Raw genomic sequence first — 22,155 nt, 5'->3', positions numbered from 1 at the left:
TGCTCTTTCTTTGTCATCAAAATATGTGAATGGTAAACTGTAAAATAAGGAATGTTTGCCTAAAGCATAATATTTTGTATAAAAAGGGATGGCTGGTTTTGTAAGGTTGAACAGTCTCCTGAGAATATACACTGTGTTGTACTTCTAGGATACCTGTTACTGGCTGCAGCCAATAAATTCGATCTTTGACTTCACCAAGAAGACTCTGTGTTTCTGTAGTCTGAGACAGGAAGGACTCGAAGTCTTAGGGTGTGTTCCCTGGCACCGCTGGGTTCTTAAAAACCCAGTACTTCATTTCCGGGATGTAGAAGACACATGCTAGTTGGAGGTATGCCTTGACAAAATCCGCCTAGCATTAGGCAGGAATCTCTATGTGCAGTTTCGGCACAGCAGTCTCCCCTTGCGTGCTCTTATGTGCAAAGGGGCGGGTGAAAATCCAAGTGGGCACCCAGCCTACAACATGTGCGTTGAGTCTGAACTCCATGTGCTCTTTTTTTGCCCAGGTTATCACTCAATAAGATTAAGATGGTTGGTACAGTTATGTAAAAACCTAGGCACAACCCATTGTATGGAAGCATTTAGACTTTTAAAATATAATACTGATTCCCATATAGTTTATGCGGTGTTACGTTTTTTAAATTCCATAAGGTGGGCCAGGAGGAACTTCCTCAAAATGCAAAACCAAGGACTGGATTTTGACTGACTGTAACACAGCAGGGTCACCTCGAAGTAATGAATATAAAGGAATTGTAACTAGTAAAATGTTAAACACTACCTCTTCATCTCCACAGAACGTTGAAACAGAGGTAGACACGCAATCCACACACTGGCCCTTTAATTCAGAATGGACTTCGGAGTGGGAGGAGTCTCTACAGGACACGGAAACCTCATATGCCGGAATGGACGAATCAAGGGTGTGCTTGTTCACCCAGAGCGAGGAAGGAGACGAGGAGGAAGGCGGAAGCAGAGCGGAGCTACGGAAGGACGTGTATCCCGAGGACGAGCGGAGAGACGAGAGAGAAGCAAGAAGAGGAGCGGTGCGTCGGAAGACCGGGTCCGAGGGAAGACAGCCAGAGGACCAAACGGAGGACGGCAAGGAGGGAACGCCAGGAGGCCAACGACAACACGAGTCGCCCAGCCATACACCCGGGGGAGGTGTATGGCTTAACCAGGTGCGTGACAAGCTACGGGGTTGGGTCACTCGTAAAACCATAGCGTCGGACTAAACCCGGGTCCCCATTCTCCCTGGTGGTCCTACCCCCTACCCTGAGCACAAGAACCCTCACCTCGGCATTTAGAAATAGAACATCTCACGTGTGTTTGGTCCCTCACTCCCCTCCCTGTGAGCCACAAAACAGAATAGACACTGATGCACCGTTCTCTTGCCTTTTGTTTTCCCGGTTACGGCCAGTGAAGAACACCACGGAAGTAGACGGAGACCTTCCTCGGCGGGGCCCCGACCGAGGACGAAGGGTCGACTCCTCAGCTTCCGGCATCAGGAAAGCAACAAGGAGCCGTTCTCCAAGACCGGCCCGAACCAATAGACAGAAAAGCTCAGATACTCTATATACTAAAATAAAACCCAGAACTACTAAAATTAGCGTATTGCCCATTATTCCCGTAACCGCTACACTGACTCACCATCTTTCCAATCTAAAGGTAACTTCCCAGATTACCTGTTTTATCTTTTTTTTAAACTTTTTTAACCGTTTTAATCTGTATGTATATATTTGTGTTCGCTCTTTTATGGTCAACAACCGAATTGAAGAATATTGGTAATGGTTAAAAAAAAAACAAGGCAGAAGTGTCTTTCTCTCTCAGCACATACTTTTGGTTGTTAGGCGTAATATTCCATCTGGAATAATTAAATTGCAATTCAGGAGGGACAAAAAAGTATGATTTTACATCTTAAATGTGTAATGGGTCATAACACTTTTTATCACTACCAATTCACTGAACTGTTCCTGACATAACCGAATTAACAAAACGCAATGACATTACCAGCACAGAACTGCAACACCACTCAGCATTCGGACTCTGCCACATACCAATACTGTACTGCCCTTCCATACTTCCACTACCACCAGAAAGTACCTCACTATCATCCGCACCACACTACCATATCTCAGCAAATACACTATAACCTCAACTCTACCCCAACTCTGAACTACTACTGCAAACATCAATACTACCGTAAACATGATGTTAGTGTTACTCTTATCACTACACAGCACCCCAACAGAATCATACTCCTGGGTCCCACTCTCTACCTTTCCCCCACCCACCCACACACACCATCATACAATGAACCTAAAGCACCACACTACCAACCCTACCAGAAACGTAGCTCTCAGAACATCTCAAGTTCCCCCATCAGTACCAAACATCCACACTGCAACTGTCACCCCGTCATAGTACGACCACATAATAGAACCCAACGCCAAACCCCATCACCATTGTGCTATACCCTCATATACTACCATCCACCACCGTCTACCACAGCCTTAGAAACTCATAGTACCAAATAACACCTATCAGTCCTATATAAATCATAAAACCAATCTAACATCCCGGCATAACAAAACACTGCAATCCCACACTGTGTATTATACTCACTACTATTTCGGCAGTGCAACAACAAAACACAACACCAAATTACAGTACCAGCACATCATATTGACATAGCACCAACAGCACAACAACCATAAAAACATAATATTCAAAACAAAACCATAAAACAAGTACATCGCAGCAACACTACACACAAAACTAGTATATTGCTGCATTATTGCACAGTGTTAGGGGCTCCAAAAGCATTTTTAAAATATAAGAAATCAGGCACTCTCTGTTTTGGGAGCAAGTGCCATGAGTGTGTAACCTTTTTTGGGTGTTTGGGATAGAGAAACATTCGCAATTTGTATGCTTGCGTCTACTACAAAAAAATAATGTTATATTGATTTGTGTCCTATGCTTAATTTTTATAGTTTCCACATCATTCCTTGCATGCACTATCTATTGGTAGCATAATATGGGCTTCAATGTCATGGCAGGGGGCACGGGTTGCCTAATGCAGGCCTGGCATAATGGTGATAGTTATTTATATAATGTTGACACTAATGACATTAGCGCACTCACTCTGTCCTCCAGTGCATGCTTGTGAGCACTAGGAGCAAATGTCAGCCATGCCATATTGGTGGTAATTCTTGGCCTATGATGAGCATCCAAAGCATTATGGTGCCACTCCTGAGTAATATTTACATTGGCATAGTAGTTTTTAGGTTAAGCCCAGGCAGCGCATGCGCTGCTTGGCGAGCCATGCTGTATTAGAGCATGGAAGAGCAGGCCCGCCCACTCAATGCCCATATTTGTCATTTGCGTGTGTCATTGTCCTTTGTAATTGCTGGCTTCTGATGAGTTACAATGCTTGTTAGTCCCACCTTTATACCACCTTGCCTTCATTCGTAACCTCCCATGAGGCCTGGCCCTTTTACTTCGGTTGTTACACAGTGAGTTTTTTTAGTCTGTAAGCATTATTTTGTTCAAGTAGTTTTTCCTACTGCAGGCACGACATGCTTTCATGCAACATTCATCGCACCATGCACGCTTTCACTTTTCAAGCCGCCCAGTACAACGGGGGCTGCTTCTTTGCATAGGTCTTGCATTTACAAGAGTTTGAGCTATTAGCATTGTACATCACAATGCCTTTTATTTATGTGTTAATATTTATCAAAACATATAAATAAAAGGCCTTGTTATTTACAAAACCAATACCTTAAACTCTTCCAAATGTGTGAGACCTATTGCATTGCAAATGCTTGTGTATATTTCCAGTTGCAAAACTGTGTTGTTGTTGTGCTACATTCCAAATGTTGTTGAATATTCCATCATTTTCATTGAAACATTTATGAAGAGGAATCAGTTGACCACTAGACTCCTTCCATGTTACAGAGATATGGTCAATAAAATGACACCATTCAATTTGATTTGATTTGATTTGATGTTTGGATTTATAAAGCGCAGCGAATGCCCGGAGGCATCTTGGCGCTGAAGGACTCAGAGGGGCGTGCAAGGGTGGGGTGTGCAGAAGTAAAATTAGAGGTCTGCTAGGAATAACCATGTTTTTGTCGGAAGCCAGCGATAATGACAGCCGGTTTCAATTCCGACCGGCTCAATCAAAATTAGCTGGTCGGAATTCAAAGCGGTGATTGCCACCGACATCGTAATAGGCCCCTGAATCTCTCTGGCTGATAAATTGTTATATAAATGTTCTGCAATAGTAAAAGGCACAACTTTATGAAAATATAGTTCCAGCAAAGTGGATGATCACAGTATTTTGGCAGAGGGAAACTGATAAGAGGACCAGATGAGGAACAAGCATTGGTAAATGTATGAAAATATGCTAAAACCAATAGAAATGGAGGAAAAGTAAGTTTCACACAGAGCAGCCAATAAGAAGCCAGGAAAGAGAGGAGGAGCTATATAAGTCCCCTTTAAGTTTATATAAAAACCAATAGATTTCTCAAGCTAAGCGCAAGCGCCGTTCTGGTGAACCCTAAAAGGTATGCATAAGAGGAAGGGAATCTAGAACCCATGGTAACTCCTCTATGCTGTACAAACATCCGGGTATAGGAAGACATTTTTATTCAGCACAAATGCAGCAACTTCTAATAACATTTGAGTAGGCATCAAAAAGATTGCAGATTTTCATGTTCAAATAAGTTTTCATTGCTCCTAAACCATGTAAATGTTCAATGCATGTATTTTATGATTAAAGCTAATTATGGCCGTTATCAAATATAATTCTCATAAGATAAATGTTGTCAAGAACTCTTTTAGGATTGTTACTGTCAGACAGAAGTGTGTAAACCATATCTGTTAACAATGTGTCAATACACCCAGAAAGATGTTCCAGCAAAACACCCAATTGCTGCTATTATAGGTCTTGTTTCCAAGTTGAGACCCTTCTTCCTAGTCAGGATAAGAGACTTACACTTCAAAAATAAAATATCTCAGAGGCAATGTGTAAAGCATTTGCACACAACACACAATCGGTCCGTCGTGTAACTTCCTAGTGGTGCCCCCAAACCAAAGTGCAGGCAGCTGCATAGATGTCAGCGTGCAGCAGCATCATCGGTGAGACCAGGGCGGTGGTGTGAAGTGAGGTGGTGCGGAGTGCTGATACCACAGGTCATGGTGCAAGCAGCGGATTGGTGGCATCATTGGGCAGTGTCATCAGTGAGACTGGGGTTGCGGTACACAGTGTGGCGGTGCCCTCTGTGGTGACTCCAGGTCGTAGAACCGAAAGTCGCGTCGTTGACTGCGTTGGATTGCTTTTTCCCTCTTTGACAGCTGAAACACACAGTTCCAGATGCAGGTACCCAAAGGAAGGCGAAGTCTTTGCTGTTCCTGAGAATTTTTCAACAGGGGGTAAGTTCTACCTCAAGCCATTGGAGCTACTCAGAAAAAAAAGTTGTAGAAAGTTCAGTCCAGTCCTTTCACTGTCCAAGACAGAAACAGCCACTGGAGGCCTGCACAGCAAATCACACAGCTATGTGGTAATCTCTCCTCACAGCTTCTCCAGCTCTTCTTCTTGACAAGTTCCTTAATCCAAAGAGTTCTAAAGTAATGGGGTCAGGGCCCCAATATTTAAACCACATTTCCCTTTGAAAATGGTACAAACAAAGTTCCTCTGGCATACATAAACTGGTTCTACCTGGCTCAGGCCAACTTCCCTTCCAGGGACATTTTAAGGATTTTGGAGGCCCTTGGCCAAACATATTTTGGGGGCCCCTGTTTAAAACAGCATTTAGTTTATGATCCACTAAATGTCTTGCACATCTAATATTCAGTGATATTGAGGTGTGTTTCCAATATTATAGTAAGTTATGGGTTTGGGAGTGCACTACTGTTTAAGCAATATTGTTCGACTTATCAAAGAACGTCTTTTGTGATTCTGGTGCAGCAGTGAAACACACGCTGTCAGTACGTGTGTGAGCTTCCAATTTGTTAAACCAAGTACTTGTACCCGGTTACGCTGCACACAATTCACTGAAGGAAACCTTCCTTGTTTTGAACACTTTTTTATAGAATTATTAATCGGCGTTTCAGCAGGAAGGAGCACACAAGGGATTATGGTGAATACTTTTGACTAGTGCATTGAAGCTTGTGAGACATTCTAATATTCGATAACGGGGTAGCCTGAAGGCACTGCTTGGGCTCCTGAGATTCGCATCAGTTTAGGACCATTTTCAAGATTGGCCCCTGATGAAGGGACTGGGAAGTCCCGAAATGCATTGGGCTCCGTTACAAACAAGCTGTTGATATCTTGAACATTTGTAAACTGTAGACATTGAATGTAATGATATATTTTGTTATCCAATTAGAAAAATGCACTTGTCTCTGCATATTTTGAGAAACTACAACAATGTATAGATGTTGATTTAAGTTTCCTTTATTGTGAAATACATTGTAAACTTTGATTTATAATTCTATATATAAGTGTTCAAAACAAGGAAGGTTTCCTTCAGTGAATTGTGCACTGCGTAACCGGGGTTAAGCATTGGCGGATTTTGCGAATTTGCGTATTTACGGATTCGCAATCCGCAAAATCCGCGAACTCTCGCGAATTTGCGGATTTTTTTTTTTTTTGTGTTCGCAAGGATTTCTGCCAGTTTGCGAGGATTTTGTACCAGTTCGCAAACGCGAACGTACTTTTCGGGTAGCAACGGTCGCGAACATGTTGTTTCTACATCTGGTTCATCACAGCACCCTCTGTTTCACCACTGCCACCCTCTGTTTCACCACTGCCACCCTCTGGCTCACCCATGCCACCCTCTGGCTCACCCATGCCACCCTCTAGTTCATCACTCTAGATTATGGGTGGAAAAGCACACCTGCCCTGCCTCAACTGACATAAATGAATTAGGGGCTGATTAATGTGTTACTGAATTTGAACTTCCTGGCTGGAAACTGCTTCCTTATCTGTAATTGCTTTCTCTGAGCCTGCTGTGAGGGTCAGAGCAGGGTCATAGAATAGTTACAAGTAGGCAACTGAACTCTGAAGGGGCCCCTCAGGAAGCACTACAGGGAATGGTTACCAATGATAAGATTGAACTTTTGCACCTGCTGAGTGCTTTCAGTTTTGCAAAAATCCAAATATCCAGCAGCATCCACAAAAAGTAATCCTTCCAGGCACTACAGGGAATGGTTACTAATGATAAGATTGAACTTTTGCACCTGCTGAGTGCTTCCAGGGCAAGATCCAAATCAAAGTGACCAGCACATGAAGAAAGCACTGAGAGGAGCCTGCTGGACAGGAACAGGAAGTTGGAGACTGTGGGGCACTTCCTTCCTCCCACCCCCCCCCCAAAATGGACTCCTTGCAAAAAAAAAGTGCAGGCAAATGTCAACCTGAGGAGTTATTCTGATAAAAATCATAATTTTCAAGGTTTATGCTGCCTGCTGGTGGATTTCTTGTGCGAAATTGCAAATTTTGCAATCTCGCAATTGCGAGATTGTCCCTGCCCGCCGCATCTACGTTTTCGCAAGTGTTTACTCCCGCGAAATTGTATAGTATTCTAGTTGGCTAGTGCGACCAATTTTCGGTAAGTTCGCGAGAGTTCGCGGATTGCGAACTTGCCGAAAATCCGCAAAATCCGCGAGCGGAACGGATTTTACGCCCATGCTTAACCGGGGTACAAGTACTTGGTTTAACAAATTCCAATATTATAGCACAGCAGCAGTTCACTAATAAAACTGCAAATATTGCCTGTGACGCTCTCCAATTTCTCATATGTGAGGTCCTGTTTTGTACTGAAGGAATATTTTTATGGATGTTGCATAAACATAACATATCTCGTCAAAATGTATGTGATAGACTCTCACACATCACCCATATTAAAAATGGATGAAAACGGAATTTACAACAATTTGTTAAAAAATGATTCAGGGTCATCAGGGCAAGACTCTGATGAACAGAACTGGCTCTGTCAGTTGACCCCCTCAAAGGCTGAGGCCCTGGGCCAGAGCCCACTTTACCCATGCCCTGAAACATCTCTGTTCACTCAAGGATGGGGAGACAGCTTTGTGAGATGCAGCTACAGTCCATTGACATGAAAGCGGCAACTCCTCCCACTACTCTAAATGCAGCTAGTTCAATTCAGCCTGTCCATGATTCACCCAGGAAAGGCAGGACACACATCATCCTCCACCTTGTGTTTGTCTGGTGTGAATGCACATCCTCAGCTCCTGCCATTCCCAACTCAAACGTTGGACACTCAACCGGGCAGAGACCCACACAGGATGATTAAGAAAGAAAAGGTCCACTTTCTAAAGGTAGCATTTTCAAACATGCAATAAACAAATCATCTTCACTAAAAAATGTAATTTTAAATTCCATTTATCTATCTTGTCTCAATGTAAAGTTTAATTTGAAAGATGTTACAAAGCAGCTCTCATTATAACCTATGGGACAGACAGCCTTTGAATGTTGAAAAACGAAATTCACTGTATTTCACTACTAGGACATTTAAAATACAACTACTACATGTTCTACCTTTCACATACACTGCACCCTGCCCAGGGGCTACCTTGGGTCTACCTGAGGGGTGGCTTACATGTATGAAAAGGAAAGGTTAGGTACTGGCACGGGGTGCACTTGCCACGCCAACATGGCAGTTTGAAACTGCGTGCAGCCATGCAGTGGCAGGTCTAAGACACCTTTGAAAGGCTACGTTAGGGGGTGGCGCAACCAGTGCTGTAAGCCAGGGTTGCCTCCTCCTCTAGGGCAGAGGAGTGTTGCCCCACTTTCTCACAGTGTGAGAAGCAGAAACATAAAATAGTAATAACTTTCAGTTATTACCATTTTATCTTTGGTTGCTGGTGGGCAGGGCTGCTCTGCGAGCAGGGGAGGAATGGTGTGCCCACTCCTGGCCTGAGTGCACAAAGACTGTTTGGTCGGCCCTCTGGGGACGCTCAAACCAGTCATGCGCACTCTGCCATTCTCAATGCAGCCTACATTGGGAACATGGCATCCCCAGAAGCGCATGGCTGGGCGCTGTCTGGACCAATCATGGCTTAGGGGAGGGAGCTTTGCTGCCTGCTTTCTGTTCCTGCTGGAGGCAGGAAAGCAGGGGTCCAGCCGGCGGAAAGGTAAGTTTAAGTTTTTTTCTTAATTATTAAATTAAACCCCCCCTCGCGACCTTCCCCGCAACGCTCTCCTTGTACGATGCCCCGCGTTGATCCCCCAACCAGTGAGCCATGCCAGCCACGCCTGCTTTAGGCCCACAAGTAGCAGTTGATTTACAGTCCCTTTGCACACACAGTGCACTGTACTAGGGACTTACTAGTAAATCAAATACGCCAATCATGGAGAACCAATCATAACACAATTTACAGTAGGAGCACTTGCATTTTAAGACTGAACAGCAGTGAGAAAGTGTGCAGAGACACGAAACCAGCAAAAACAAATTCCGGTATACCATCAAAGACAAGAGGTCAAAAAGCAAAAAGACAGGAGAAACACGCTAAAAGATGCCAGGTCTTGCAGTGATCATCAAAGTTCAATATCACTTCAAGTATCACAACCAGATGGTGAAATAAATACCCAATAAAGCTAAAAAAACTCCCCACATCTACTTTACTTTAGGAAAGGACTTAAAACCTGGCTTTATACCTTATATTCTTTTTTTTTAAAGTAAGAGAAACACAACATCTCTCTGTTGCTCTGTGTGTTGAGCTACAAGCGCCTAGACGCCCTTGGGTAGTAGTGGATTATATAAATAAATAAATACTACAGTACCACCCTAATCTGATTTCCCACTTAGAATGAATTTGGGTTCATCAGATTTCAATGGTTTGTGGGTGTTTCTCAATTTCTAGTCAGATTGTTACTTGTACTACATATGTTCGCCTTTTCTATGTCTAATGTAACTTTTGTGAAGTATATCTGTTTTCCTCATTGGATAATCTCTGCACAAATTTAGATTTAAATTTCAGTGCTGTGTCTGTCCAATGTATGATGTCCCTATTTAGTTCATGAGCTTGTTCAATATCCACTGATCTTTGATTTGCTAATGTTACTAAGATTTGAATATCTATTAAGTTGTGATATATAGTATCTGGCCTCATTAATGTTAAATAATTCGTTTCTGTTTTTCTGGTGTCATTGTTTTTTAACCGTGTTCTGACGGATTTGTAAACTTCTATTTTCAAATAAATTATATCTATGTGCATACTTTGTGAGAAAAATAAACATATAGTCAATAGTTGGACCTTTTATTATTCAAACTCTTTATTTGCGAAATCAACAGCTTGTTAAGAAGCGTCCCTCATAAGGCAAGGTTTTTTTTCTATTGTGTACGACTGGGCAAGGCGCAATTTGCAAAGGGTAGCACAGTCTAAATCTGTTATCTACGAGTATGTACATACAATGTATTACTATGTCTAGAAATGATTATTGCTACCACCATCTAAAATATTCTCGAATAATTTATTTCCCTGTTTTGTAAATGAAGGCGATGCTGCATAACTCTATACAGGCCATTCTTGAGCAGTGAAATAAAGGTGTTATTACGCTGTCTTCGGGTGCATTTAATGTACTTTTACACATGTATAGCACCGCTGCCACGTACAGTATGAAATAGAAGAAACTCCCGACACTTTTCCAGTGAGATATCCTGCTGTGGTGTGTCCGACCTCGCCACCGGCACTATCCGAGGCTTTGAACCCTCTTCCCAGACCAGGAGCACCTCTCTTTCGACACACTGCCTAGGTCTGATTTTTAATAATGCTGTTTCATATTCAGTTACCTTTTGTAAGATAGTGCACACAAGTGATACAAAGCAACAAAAAACACTTTCACATTTCTGCCTTGAACATTAACACGTTGTTTCATTAATGCGCACATTATAACGAGGGGGAGGGGGGGCGCGCTGCAATGCAAAGTAGAAATGCGCACTTTCCTGTAGGTTACTCTGAAGAGTGGGGTCGATCCTACAAGTTAAACACATTAAAACACATCTCAGAAGGATAGCTGAGCCCTGGCCTGGGTCACTGTCCAGTTGAAGCGCTGACTCATCCAAATGAAGAAGACGTCTTTCATTTCGATGGAACTGCCAGGAGTCTAATATATTCTCTTCTTCTCAAAATATTCATCCCCAGTATCTCCCAAAACGATCTGCCTCCGGTAAAAGCGGATTGAATACAAGATCTCTTTGGAATATCCCGTATTCCTGCCGGCGCCAGCTGCCCTCCTTGGCCGCCGTAGTGCACAGTGCACACTGCACTGGTAGCTTCGTGGGTCACCGCACCTGCTGCAGATATTTGTGCAGGGACAGTCTCAAATGCGATTAGTAAAACCAGGTCATTGCAGTGTTAAGAAACACAGGTCCGTGCTAGTAAGCGCTACGTGAAAACAGCTCGCTGTTATCTTAGGTTTGCACAGTAGTAAAATGACTCCGGCGAATTTTCGCCATTTTCCAGATTTCTAAAGGGGGAAATTAAAGGTCCAACGTGCTGCTGCTTTTTACGCTGCAAATCCTACAGTGTGCAAAACGAACAAGTTTCAATGAGCGCAAAAAGTAGAATGTGGTGTAACAAAGGGATACTGAGAGTCTCAATCTCCGCATTGTAACTCCTCGAGATTTGCAAGGAAGGTGGGGCCCGAAAGCGGCGTGTATCAATGCTTTGCGCCTCGAAAGAGACGGGTGGGGGAGCCACCTTCCACTCTGCGAATAAGAGCACTGGTCAGATAAAGGAGTGCCCAGCAGCCCTCCACAAGATGTCACTTTACAGCCATGTGCTGTGGTTTTTTTGGTTTGTTTATTTTTGGCCCTTGCTTTTTCGAAGGACATGGCAACGGAGGGGTGTAGGCCTGCCGTACCCTACATGACTCTAGCCCTCCCGATTACAAACATTCAGAAGGAATCGCACAGGGACTGCTAACGGAACGGGGCAGGGCGGGGAACGTAAAAGCCAAAACAAATGTGCGTTGGCCTCACCATCCCAGTGTAATCAAGGATTCTGCAAAAAAAACAAAAAAACGGGCCTGTGATGCGCCCCGGAATAGTACATCCGATCCGCGCCCTTTTTTTCTGCACTCTAAAGATTGGGTGAAGATGTTTTCACCAGGGCGATCAGTGGAGTAAAGGGATTGTGAGACACTTGAAAAATACATCTTATAGTTCTGCTTAAATTTTTTTCCTTGTGCTCTACAAACCAATGTCCATACTGTCAATCCTTGTACAAAATGACGCAATCTGATATTGCCCTATTTTCTATATCACTAGAATAAGAATTGGAGTTAATAGACTTTGTATCGAAATGCCTTTCAAATTTGAAAAATTGGGAAAAGTGCATTTGCTCCATACATTTTTTTCCAGAAGGCAGCTGTAACATTGTTATCCACAATTGTCCTCGGCGCAGAACCTCCGCTAATGTGTTAAAGGGGCGTCTCTTTGAATGTGGAAAAAAGTGGCATACATTGGTGCAAAGGGCTTGTAAATAAGGCCCCCTGTTTGCTCCATTCACTGTTGCACAGGCAGAGAAAAACGCAACTCCGTTCCCTGTTCCACAGGCAGAGAAAAATGCAAAATGATTTTGGGACGATTTTTTTCCCACGGCTGCAAATCGTAACACAATGACAGCTCTGGAGACAATGCCATTTCCCTCCCTCGGTAATATATGACCTACTCGCCCAGTCTTTCATCACATCCCAAGGAACCGTCTTCTGAAACATGTATGTGAGGCAGCATGCTGCAGCCCCCCAAAATCAGCCACAGAAACGACATTTCAAGAAAGGGCAGCCGAAAAGCATGTTGAACAAGGCACATAGGTGTTCTGGTCCGATTGAGCTGGCGTAGCATGTTCACGCTGCTGCTCCCTGGAGCAGTCTTGGTGCAGGAGGGGTGCTGGGCAAACTTGTCCTCACCTTCCTTCGTTACTGGACCCTCTTCACTCTGAGGTAATTATGTTTCCTACTTCCCTCCCATGCTCCAGCCGCAGCGCTTGGAAGCGGTGAAATTACCGAGTGCGCGCTAAAAATATGTAATCATGTTATGGCTGAAGCCAATTCCCATAGCGAAGAACTGAATACTATCCGTTTTTGATTACGCCTATTTTTTTAGTTTTATCTAGCGTGAACTAGACCCAAGGCATGGGGTATCAGGGCGCTTTACATGAGCGCCAGTTTCGATTCAGATGAACACATTCATTATCAATGTTTTTCGTTTGTTTGTCACGGGTTGATTAAGTGAGTTGCCCAGAATCACAGGATGTGCAGCGTGGTTGCCGAGACTCGAACCCAGTTCCCCAGTCCCGAGGTCCACCGCTCTAGCCGCGAGGCTACATCTTCGCCTTCATTCTTCGCAGGGACGGGAATCGTTAATAATGATACCATCTAGCATAATGTTATCAAAATGTTTGCACGATAGTAATGTGTATGTTATTGATGGCTGCGCCTGCAAATGACGCAATGTTGTTCTGAAAATAAAGTGGCTGTCTTCAAAAAGTGTGATCGGTGTCAGAATAGCTGTAAATAGATTTAATTTACAAAACACGGAAGAAATGTGGCATTTAAAGCTAACGTCCTAGCTTAAAACAGGTGACTATTCCTTTAAGTTCGATTGAAATATAGTGCTTCTTTATTTGTAGTCTCGGACAGGTGCATGTCAAAGACTATAAACATCAAAAATCGACATTAAAAATTCGAAATGGCTCCATGAAGTTCACAACGGCTGTCTGCACTTTCCACTTATCGGGTTGATGAGAAAACGTGTCCTTCAAAGTGTCTGCTCGTGTGCGCTCGTGGGCTGATCGAGGACAGCGCGAGGGCGCACGTGAATGGGAATCGCCTCAACCTGGGGTCACGGTTGGAGGCCGCTCGTGAGCTGAGGGAGCGCGCGACTTCAGGGGGGCGCGCGCGGCTTCAGGGGGGCACGCGCGGCTTCAGGTGGTCACGGGCGGATTCTGGGGGGCCCTGCGCGGCTTCAGGGGCCCCACGCGGCTTCAGGGGGGGGAGGGGCACGCGCCTCCTGTTCCCACTTCAGGTGACATTGGGGCCCGGATTAGTACCCCTGAAGCGGGCAGGCATAAAAACAATGTTTGCTTTTATTACTATTCCTGCAATGATTATTACGGTAATTATTATTTCTAGGTGAAGTAGTACTAATGTAATTATTTATTTTCCTGCTGGTGATTTGGGGATTTTATGACTCACAAATGTTGCACTGAAGGGAAACAAAGCTAGTGGCAATGCTAATAATTATAATAATTCATAATGTTATATTTAGAATAAAAAAGAAAAAGAGGAAGAAAAAGGCGCCTGAAATGAATATGAACCGCTGCAAAAAATCATGGGGATGAAAATGATGATAAGGAAAACAAGAATAATAATAATAGTACGAATGTTTCTAAGAGCACCTACGTTTAATGAAATGGAAAACGATGCAAAAATAAAAGCCACCGAGTCTTTATATCAATTTTGAAAATGGGGCGTCTGTCAAAAACGAATTGAAAGCGTGCCACCGTTCTCAAGGGGACATTATGAACACATGGGCTGAGGTGCGCCAGGTGAGCTCAGTGCAGGGAGTGAGCAGGGGCCCCCAGGTCAGAGACATGGGCCCTTCCAGCCTCTCCGGGGCGGGACCTCTGAGTTGAGTTCCGGCCGGAGCTGCGGAGGCGGGACGGCCCCTGCCCCGCTCTGTGGGGCATCTCTGCTCTGTCTTTAGGGGGGCTCTCTCTGTCCTCTGTGTGAGTGCTTCTGACACTATGCGCGGCACTCAGTGCTTGAAATGGACCGGCACGTTTTACATTTTGAGAGGGAGAGTCCCCTGCACTTCGTAAGAGGGTCACCTGCTTCCTAAGAGCCATGTAAACAAACTGTTACAACCACCAAAGCCCAGTAGCCCTGGTAAAGATCCACTTTGCTTTGCCCTGTCCGTCTGCGAGAGGACGGCGGCCTGCACAGAAGCTCGATGACGTCAGCCGATTCTATCGATTAGCGCCCCAGGTGTTTCCACGGGTCCTCTGGGCGCTTTGTTTACAAACATCGGCGAACCCTCAAACGTGAGGTTTCCCTGAGTCTGCTGTCAGTGCCGCTGTTTTAGGCAGACGCACACCAGGGGTTATTTATCTAAGTGTGCATCATGTCTGCGGCGAGGCGACCTCTGTTTACAGCGCTGCACTGCCACTCCCTAATGTCGCTACTAAGTGTGGCATAAAGGAAAATGAAGGTCCGCCCGTGCAATGTGAAGAGGCCCCCGAGTCTCCCACCGCTCACAGGAATGCAGTGGTCTGCGTCTGAATGGGGACCCCTTGACTGTTTGCAGGTCCCGCCCCTGAACCCCTGGACTGCCATGGCCTGCGTTACGCCCCAAGCATAAACTACATAGAACTTTGGGCTTAGTGCCCGCACTTTTAAAGTGCTGTCGAAAAGGTTAGCATTAGAATGTTTATTTTTCTGTAACGGTTCAATAATAAACAATGTTTTGCTGATTTCGGATACGTTGTCTGCCAGGTCTTCTATGCGCAGCGTACCACTGAGCACTATGACTTCAAGGCGCGCGTCGCAGGAATGAGTTATTTGTTCTTCATAGCAGGAAGAATATACAGCAGCAGCATGGCTTGTCGAACTTTAATCGTATGAATTGTGCACCATGTGCACGGCGTCTTAAAAATACAGGATACTCCTAACAACAGCTAGCGCTGCTTTGTGAATCCTATTCACTGCAGGGCTCCCTGCGCAGCTCTGAGCACTTGTTTGGTGCTCCATTTCCCAGCGCTTCACTGCCAACGCGAGGCATTATTAAGCAGTTGGCACCAAGTTCACAAAATGATTTTATCATCGTGATTAAGGCACCGTTGCCACGACTGCAGCACCGAGCATGGCCGGAGAGTTGCATTATCACATATGTGGACGGTGGTAAAACTGCCGGTACGAGCAGGATGTCCAAACAACCCTCTCGTGTCCTGTGGGAGGCTCTCTTTTGGCACCACGCCGAGCACACAGGGAGCACAGTGTATGCTGAAGTCGATGGTTGAAAATGTTTCTAGCGCCCCTTTAGTCCTGACACTGGCGAAGCGGTAAGAGCTGCAGACTTTGGAACTAAGAAGCCAGGTTCGAGTCTCGGCGTCAGTTCAACATCCTGTGATTCGGGGCAACACGCCCCCCACCCCCTCCCACACACACACACAAGAAAATGAATGGTATACTTCTGTAAAGTAACTGGTGCTCATGTAGGTCGAGGTTATCCTATATAAAAGCGCAATGAATAAGAATAATATTCAAAGGACTTCTGATTGGTAGTGTGATATTGTACTGTTTCTTTTACTGTACGAATCTTGAAATTTTCTGCAGAGCGTCAAGCAACATACCACAGACTGGTGAAAGCCTAGCCCAAATGAGTCTGTATTTCAATGATTACATGTTAAAATCAGCACATTGTTCGTATTACATTTTGCCTGCCACTTTTTTCCTACAAGGTATTTTTAAGTGGATTGGGTTTGAAGTGCCAAGCAAGTCTCGCAGCACAAACAATGTAATACAGGGCAGGGCACGAGTCGGGGAACACGCGGGTGGACAGAGTCTGCCCACTATTTTCACAGGGTGAACGCCATCCACCCTGCCAAGAAGTTGGGCCCCACTGAAAAACATGCTGACTTCGTCCCGGTGGGTGTTATTTGCAAACACCGGGACACACTCAGCAGCACCAGCACGTTGTTGTCTTGTCTGCTTTCGATCACCAACAACGTGCAGGCAGGAGGGGGCTTTTTTCAGACTCCTGGTGGCCCATAACAAACGCTGAATTTTAGGGGTCATCAGGCCTCCTTTGGTCCCAGTCTCCTGGCTGGCAGCCAGCCAGGAGCCTCACACCTGATGCAAATGCAGTTAAGGGGAAACAAAGGCACACACCTTGTTAGCACTTCACATATACCTGAGAGGCAGCTTTTAACTTTTTTCAGTCCGTTTACAAGATATGTATGTGCTGTAAGAATGTCAGATGCATTGGTCTTTCCCTGTATTTACACAAAAAAGAATGTCATTTATATAGTGCTTACTATCCCTGAGGAGGCATTGACATAATTTAAGAAGCACTTCTTTTCTCGTAAAGCACTATGGGTAGAGGAAGTTTGCACTGACAAAAGGCAACACTGTTTTATGCACAGCTTTCAAAAATGTGAATCTTTTGCCTCAGTCAGGAGGGTTTGTGTGTATACTCGGAATGTGTTCCAATGCACTCATGATAGACCTGCTAAACATGTATGTGAGGGCTCAAGATCTGATGTCACTTCTTATGATGCCACTTCCTGTGATGTCACGCGCCCTGATGTCATGCACTGTGATGTCACGCGCTGTGATGCCACTTGCATTCTGATTAACTAGGTTAGTTCTACCCCCCCCCCCCTTCTTTTTTTAGGACTTGTGCCCTAAGTACACAGGTGTGCGGCTTCTGTCCTTACTGGGAACCCAGGGGAAGTTGGTCTGAAAAAATATAGCGAGTAGTTCTCGGGTTTCGAGGTTGAGTACAGAGCGCCGGGCACACTTAAAGGGCTGTTCAGTACAGGTAAAGTACACGCTCACTTTACTGTACTGGGTCTTGAAGGTGAACGTGTGAAATAAATCTGATTTAAAAGCACAGTTGAGAATATCTCCGATTTTAGAATGTGCTGCTTTCTTAGGCCCATGACCGGAAACAGGCCTCGGGGTAAGGTAATGTCACCACCATAGGTGGTTCAGGTATGAGGCTTGAAGTTCTGCAGGCTTATCACAATGAATGGTTTTGTAAATCTAGATTGGAAGGGACAGGAGATATTTATGGATCGCCAAACGAGGGAAAGCAGGTAAACACACAACAAATCCTAATCTTCGAAACCACACTGATCCCCTTGCACGTCCTTTCTCAGCTAGAATATTTCACCGATGTAGTCCTGTAAAAGACGTGCCTAGTGCAGGAATGGGGTATCCCCTGCTTTAACGGGGTGTGGGCGAGGAACAATGAAATATCTGCAACCCTCATCCTCCCACCCCTGGAAATAAATGCACAGGTCTATTTATGGCGTATTTACACATGAACAATGCTACGCCGCGCTGGATTCTCTGCATGCGTAAATATCACAATCCTGGTGTTTGCTGATCCCCGGAGTACGGTTGGAATTCTTCGGTGGTCTCTGTAGAGTCAGATGTTTGCTCCAAAGGTAGCAGTCGGTCAATGAGGGTAACATTGCAACCAGTCTACTCGGGGTTGTCAATCAGAACCATACTGCGGACAGGGGCGCGCGAGGCAAGTCCCTGTAGTGCAATCCGGGGATTCCATTTTCAGCCCAAGGCTGCTGCATTTCTGAATGATTATAGTTTTGCAACATTTGTCACATAATTCACCATTTGCTGCATGACCTGCAGATGTGAACATAAACTAATTTTGTTTCTAGCTCAAACGGATCAAATATTACTAAAATGCATCGTCACGTGTTGCTGCGCAGAGGAAAGCCCGTTGCAAACAGGGACTGGTCACCTATGTTGCTTATTGCTATATTGGGAAGTTACGCCAATACTGATCACGTGAAACCTATGGCCTGGCGTTTTAACAAGTTTAACAATTATAAAAGAATGGAGTGTTACTATCACAAAACATGCGGCATTACACCGTATAATTTGCCTTGCTTGACACGTGATTTACTCAACACTGTCTCATAATTTGGTCTTCCTCTACCGCACATTTCCAGTCAGTGGCCCTGCCTAGAGCCTAATTATATAGGATTCTCGAGGGCCCAGACCCTCTTATGTGGGGGTGCGGCAGCCTTGTTCGCTAAGCCACTGACTAAAGACCGGAACAGTGTGTGTGGAGTCCAACTCACCCCACATCTAATCCCTCCATCCCCTTTTGAGTATTCTCTGCCCCAGGGCAAAACTTGCTCATTTTCTGGACCTCACTAACTTTATCTGCCCAGCATAGAAAGCACTTAGAAGCAGCATACATCCGACTTTAAACGCTGCACATACAGAAAAATATCGAACTTCCCTGGCAGGATGTGGAGGGCAACCTAGGACGTTACCCATCGTGCCGCACAATAGCGAAAAGCGTCTCACTGCCCCGCCCTTTACTTGGGAATTACAAGGCAGGCATATTCCAGGCATGTTTCCGTGCCTTGGCTCTGCCGGTAGAGAAGGGCAACGGGCGAGCGCAGTCTCCACACCAGGCAGTGTGTTCAGGACTGTGCAGCTGCGCGCCCGGCTCTGTAAACACACACACACCTTCCGGAAGGAGAGGCATACCACCAGATAAGGCACTTTTTACCAGTCGCGCTTAAATTGCAAATCAGTAATCTAAACACACGCTGCTTACGTACTGTCAATCAACTTCTGTGCAAAGGATTCAGACACCAGAGAGCAGACACCACAATAACAATAACTATGTGACAATCAGCCCGCAGCTTTTATATCTACAGTAGACTGAATATAAAACCGAAACGCACATCATCTAAAGAAAGTTGTTATAAACACGACAAAGGGACCCGCACACCACACAACACCACAGGTACAACTGCCGTATGAAAACAGTAGTATACGTAGGAAACTGACACCCCAAACAAGCAAGCCCCGCGCCTACAAAGACGATAGAAGGCAACATTATGTGTGACAACCACGGAAGGGGGAGTGGACGCTACTGGCAAGCAGCCACTATGAACATTTGTAACGAACGAGGCCACGCAAAAATCACATACATATAGTGAGGGACATTGTAAGTATGTAGGTCGGAAGTCGTAGCAGGTTGTGCAGAAGTGCGGATGTAAAACACTAGCTACAAAGACCACAGTTTGCTGCACTATTTGGAGATTCCAACAACAACAAAAAATGTTCTACCTGAAACGGATCAAATGTTACTCAAAAATGCCGGGCAGTGCATGCCTTTGAAAAGGTGAACGGTTCACCTTTTGATGCTGTGTACTGTAACCAGGTATTCAACTGGCAATACTGACGAGAAAACTGTACCCCGAAATGTTAATGTGCGCTAAAAGATACACTAGTGAAATAGTGCCAGCTCGCACCGCATAATTTGCCTCTTCGGACGTCAAAAATGGACTCCCACCCCCCACTCAAGCACATGCACCACCTTATTTTAAGTACTACAAGTGTAAAAGCCCGAGTCCTAATGGATACAAACTCGCAAATGAGTTAGAGTCACGGTACTCAAATACACAATAATCACTTTAATCTAACAATAAGACTATATGTGGCGAGCACATACAGACACACACCTTATCATCACACATGTCAGAAATGGGCGCAACCCACCACCCAGTCGCACTCCTACAAACATATCATTATATAGCATACCAATCAGAAATAAAACACACACCGGCAACTTACATACGTGCATGTCACTTGTAATATAAAAATCATAAAATGTGCATCCAACTCGCCACTTCCATAGTATAATGGTAGATCTGAAATGGGGACACACACACAACGCAATAATTCAATTGCAATTTGCGTGGGTTGTTGTCTCAGAATGCCAGTGGGACACACCAAGACCACCCAAGCACTCCACATACATTTGGACACGGCACGCCTGCCCTCATGCAGAACCACCATAAAATCTCAGGGCGATGCCCGGGCGCACTCGCACCGCGGACAGCGCTGCGAGGCCCGCCGAGAGGCAGCTGCGTGGAATCCACTCGCCTAATTGGAGTTTAGCTGTCTGGAAACCTTCCAGCGCTGGAAACAAATCCTGCCTTAAAATAGAGAAGGGAGGAGTGTGTGCCGGTGACAGAGATGTGAGAAGAAATGTTTCCCGGTGCGGGGGAGGAGAGTGGAGAGGACTTGCTCTTGCGACAGAGTGCAGCGGGGAGGGGGGTGCTGTGGGGCGCCGAGCTTTGCCTAAGCTGCACTTGTCTCTGCTCCCTCCCAGCACTGAGCGGCAGAGACCGTCCCTCGCAGCGGCGCCCGTGATTGACAGCCACATTGGACGCCCGAGATGTTTATCAAGTGGTTTATATAGGAGGAGAGAGGCAGAGGGAGGCACTCTGAGGAGCAGCCGTCCCCGGCCGGAGACAGACCGCAGGGGCCACCAGCAGAGGCCTCCACAGCCCTCGCACACCCACCTGTGGTGGCACAGGAGCCTGCAGGGGTGCCCACACTCATACACGCTGAAGCGCTCGGGGGGTCTGCAGTCCACCTCTCCACGCTCACGGCCGCGAGCGCCCCGGGCCCCAGAGAGAAGGGGCTCCCTATAGGAACACACAAGCTCCATCCTGTAGAGGACTCCTATAGCCACGTCCAAATCACTCCGGCCCGGCGCCTTGAGGGGATTCCTACAGGCTGCACGGGGGTGCTGCTGCCCCAGGCCTCGCACCAGGGAGCTCCCAGCATGCACTGCCAGGCCGAGCTCAGGCTCCCCTCCTCGGGCCCCATGAAGGCGGCCAGGCGGCGCTACAAGACCTTCATGATCGACGAGATCCTGTCCAAGGAGACGTGCGGCTACTTCGAGAAGCTGTCCCTGTACTCGGTGTGCCCCTCGCTGCTGGTGAGGCCCAAGCCCCTGCACTCCTGCACAGGTAAGGGCCGCGGGCACCCTCTGCGGCGCTCAGGGACGCATGCGCACTAACACGCAAGGGCAGACCCCTCAAGCACACACAGACCCCTACCCCACGCATAGATCACTCGGACACACATGAACACCTACGCCTTCACACAGGTCACATACACACGCACCTGTCCCCACACAGATCACCCGACGCACAGACACCTAATACTTTACAAGGGGCATATGGACACACGCGCACGCACATACCTGCTCACCCACACATCACTCACACACACACCTACTTCTTCACACAGGTCACATGCACACACACACACTTACTCACCTACACAGACACACAGCCGCTCTCTCCCTCACAGACACATTCACATCTAACTCCTCAGACAGTTCACACACACGTACAAACCAGACCCACACCCACAAGACCACCCAACCCTACGAACTCCACACGTTATTCACACACAGAGATCCAAGCAAAGCCCTAGTCTATCCTGCACAAGAGTCGCCTCACGCACACAGCACTTATAAAAACACACGTCATACACGCACCGACACAAGCACACCATACAGATTACCCACGGTTGTAGACTCTACAGCGAACACACAGATCACACAT

The 22,155-nt window shown here is 45.9% G+C and overlaps 1 protein-coding gene across 1 annotated transcript in view; it reads left to right on the top strand.

The window, feature by feature from the left end:
* The first annotated feature begins 21,022 nt into the window (after positions 1-21,022).
* The window catches only part of BARX2 (BARX homeobox 2), a 166,158-nt gene continuing 165,025 nt past the window's right edge, over positions 21,023-22,155 (top strand). The window contains exon 1 of the mRNA XM_078681979.1: positions 21,023-21,552. Within this exon, the coding sequence (XP_078538105.1) occupies positions 21,366-21,552 (187 nt within the window). The 5' untranslated portion in view covers positions 21,023-21,365. The remainder of the gene's footprint in view (positions 21,553-22,155) is intronic.

The sequence above is a fragment of the Lissotriton helveticus genome, chromosome 3_1 (genome assembly GCF_964261635.1).
Source record: "Lissotriton helveticus chromosome 3_1, aLisHel1.1, whole genome shotgun sequence".
Lineage (NCBI taxonomy): Eukaryota > Metazoa > Chordata > Amphibia > Caudata > Salamandridae > Lissotriton > Lissotriton helveticus.
The sequence above is the reverse complement of the archived record's forward strand: the minus strand, read 5'-3'. Positions and strand labels throughout refer to the sequence as shown.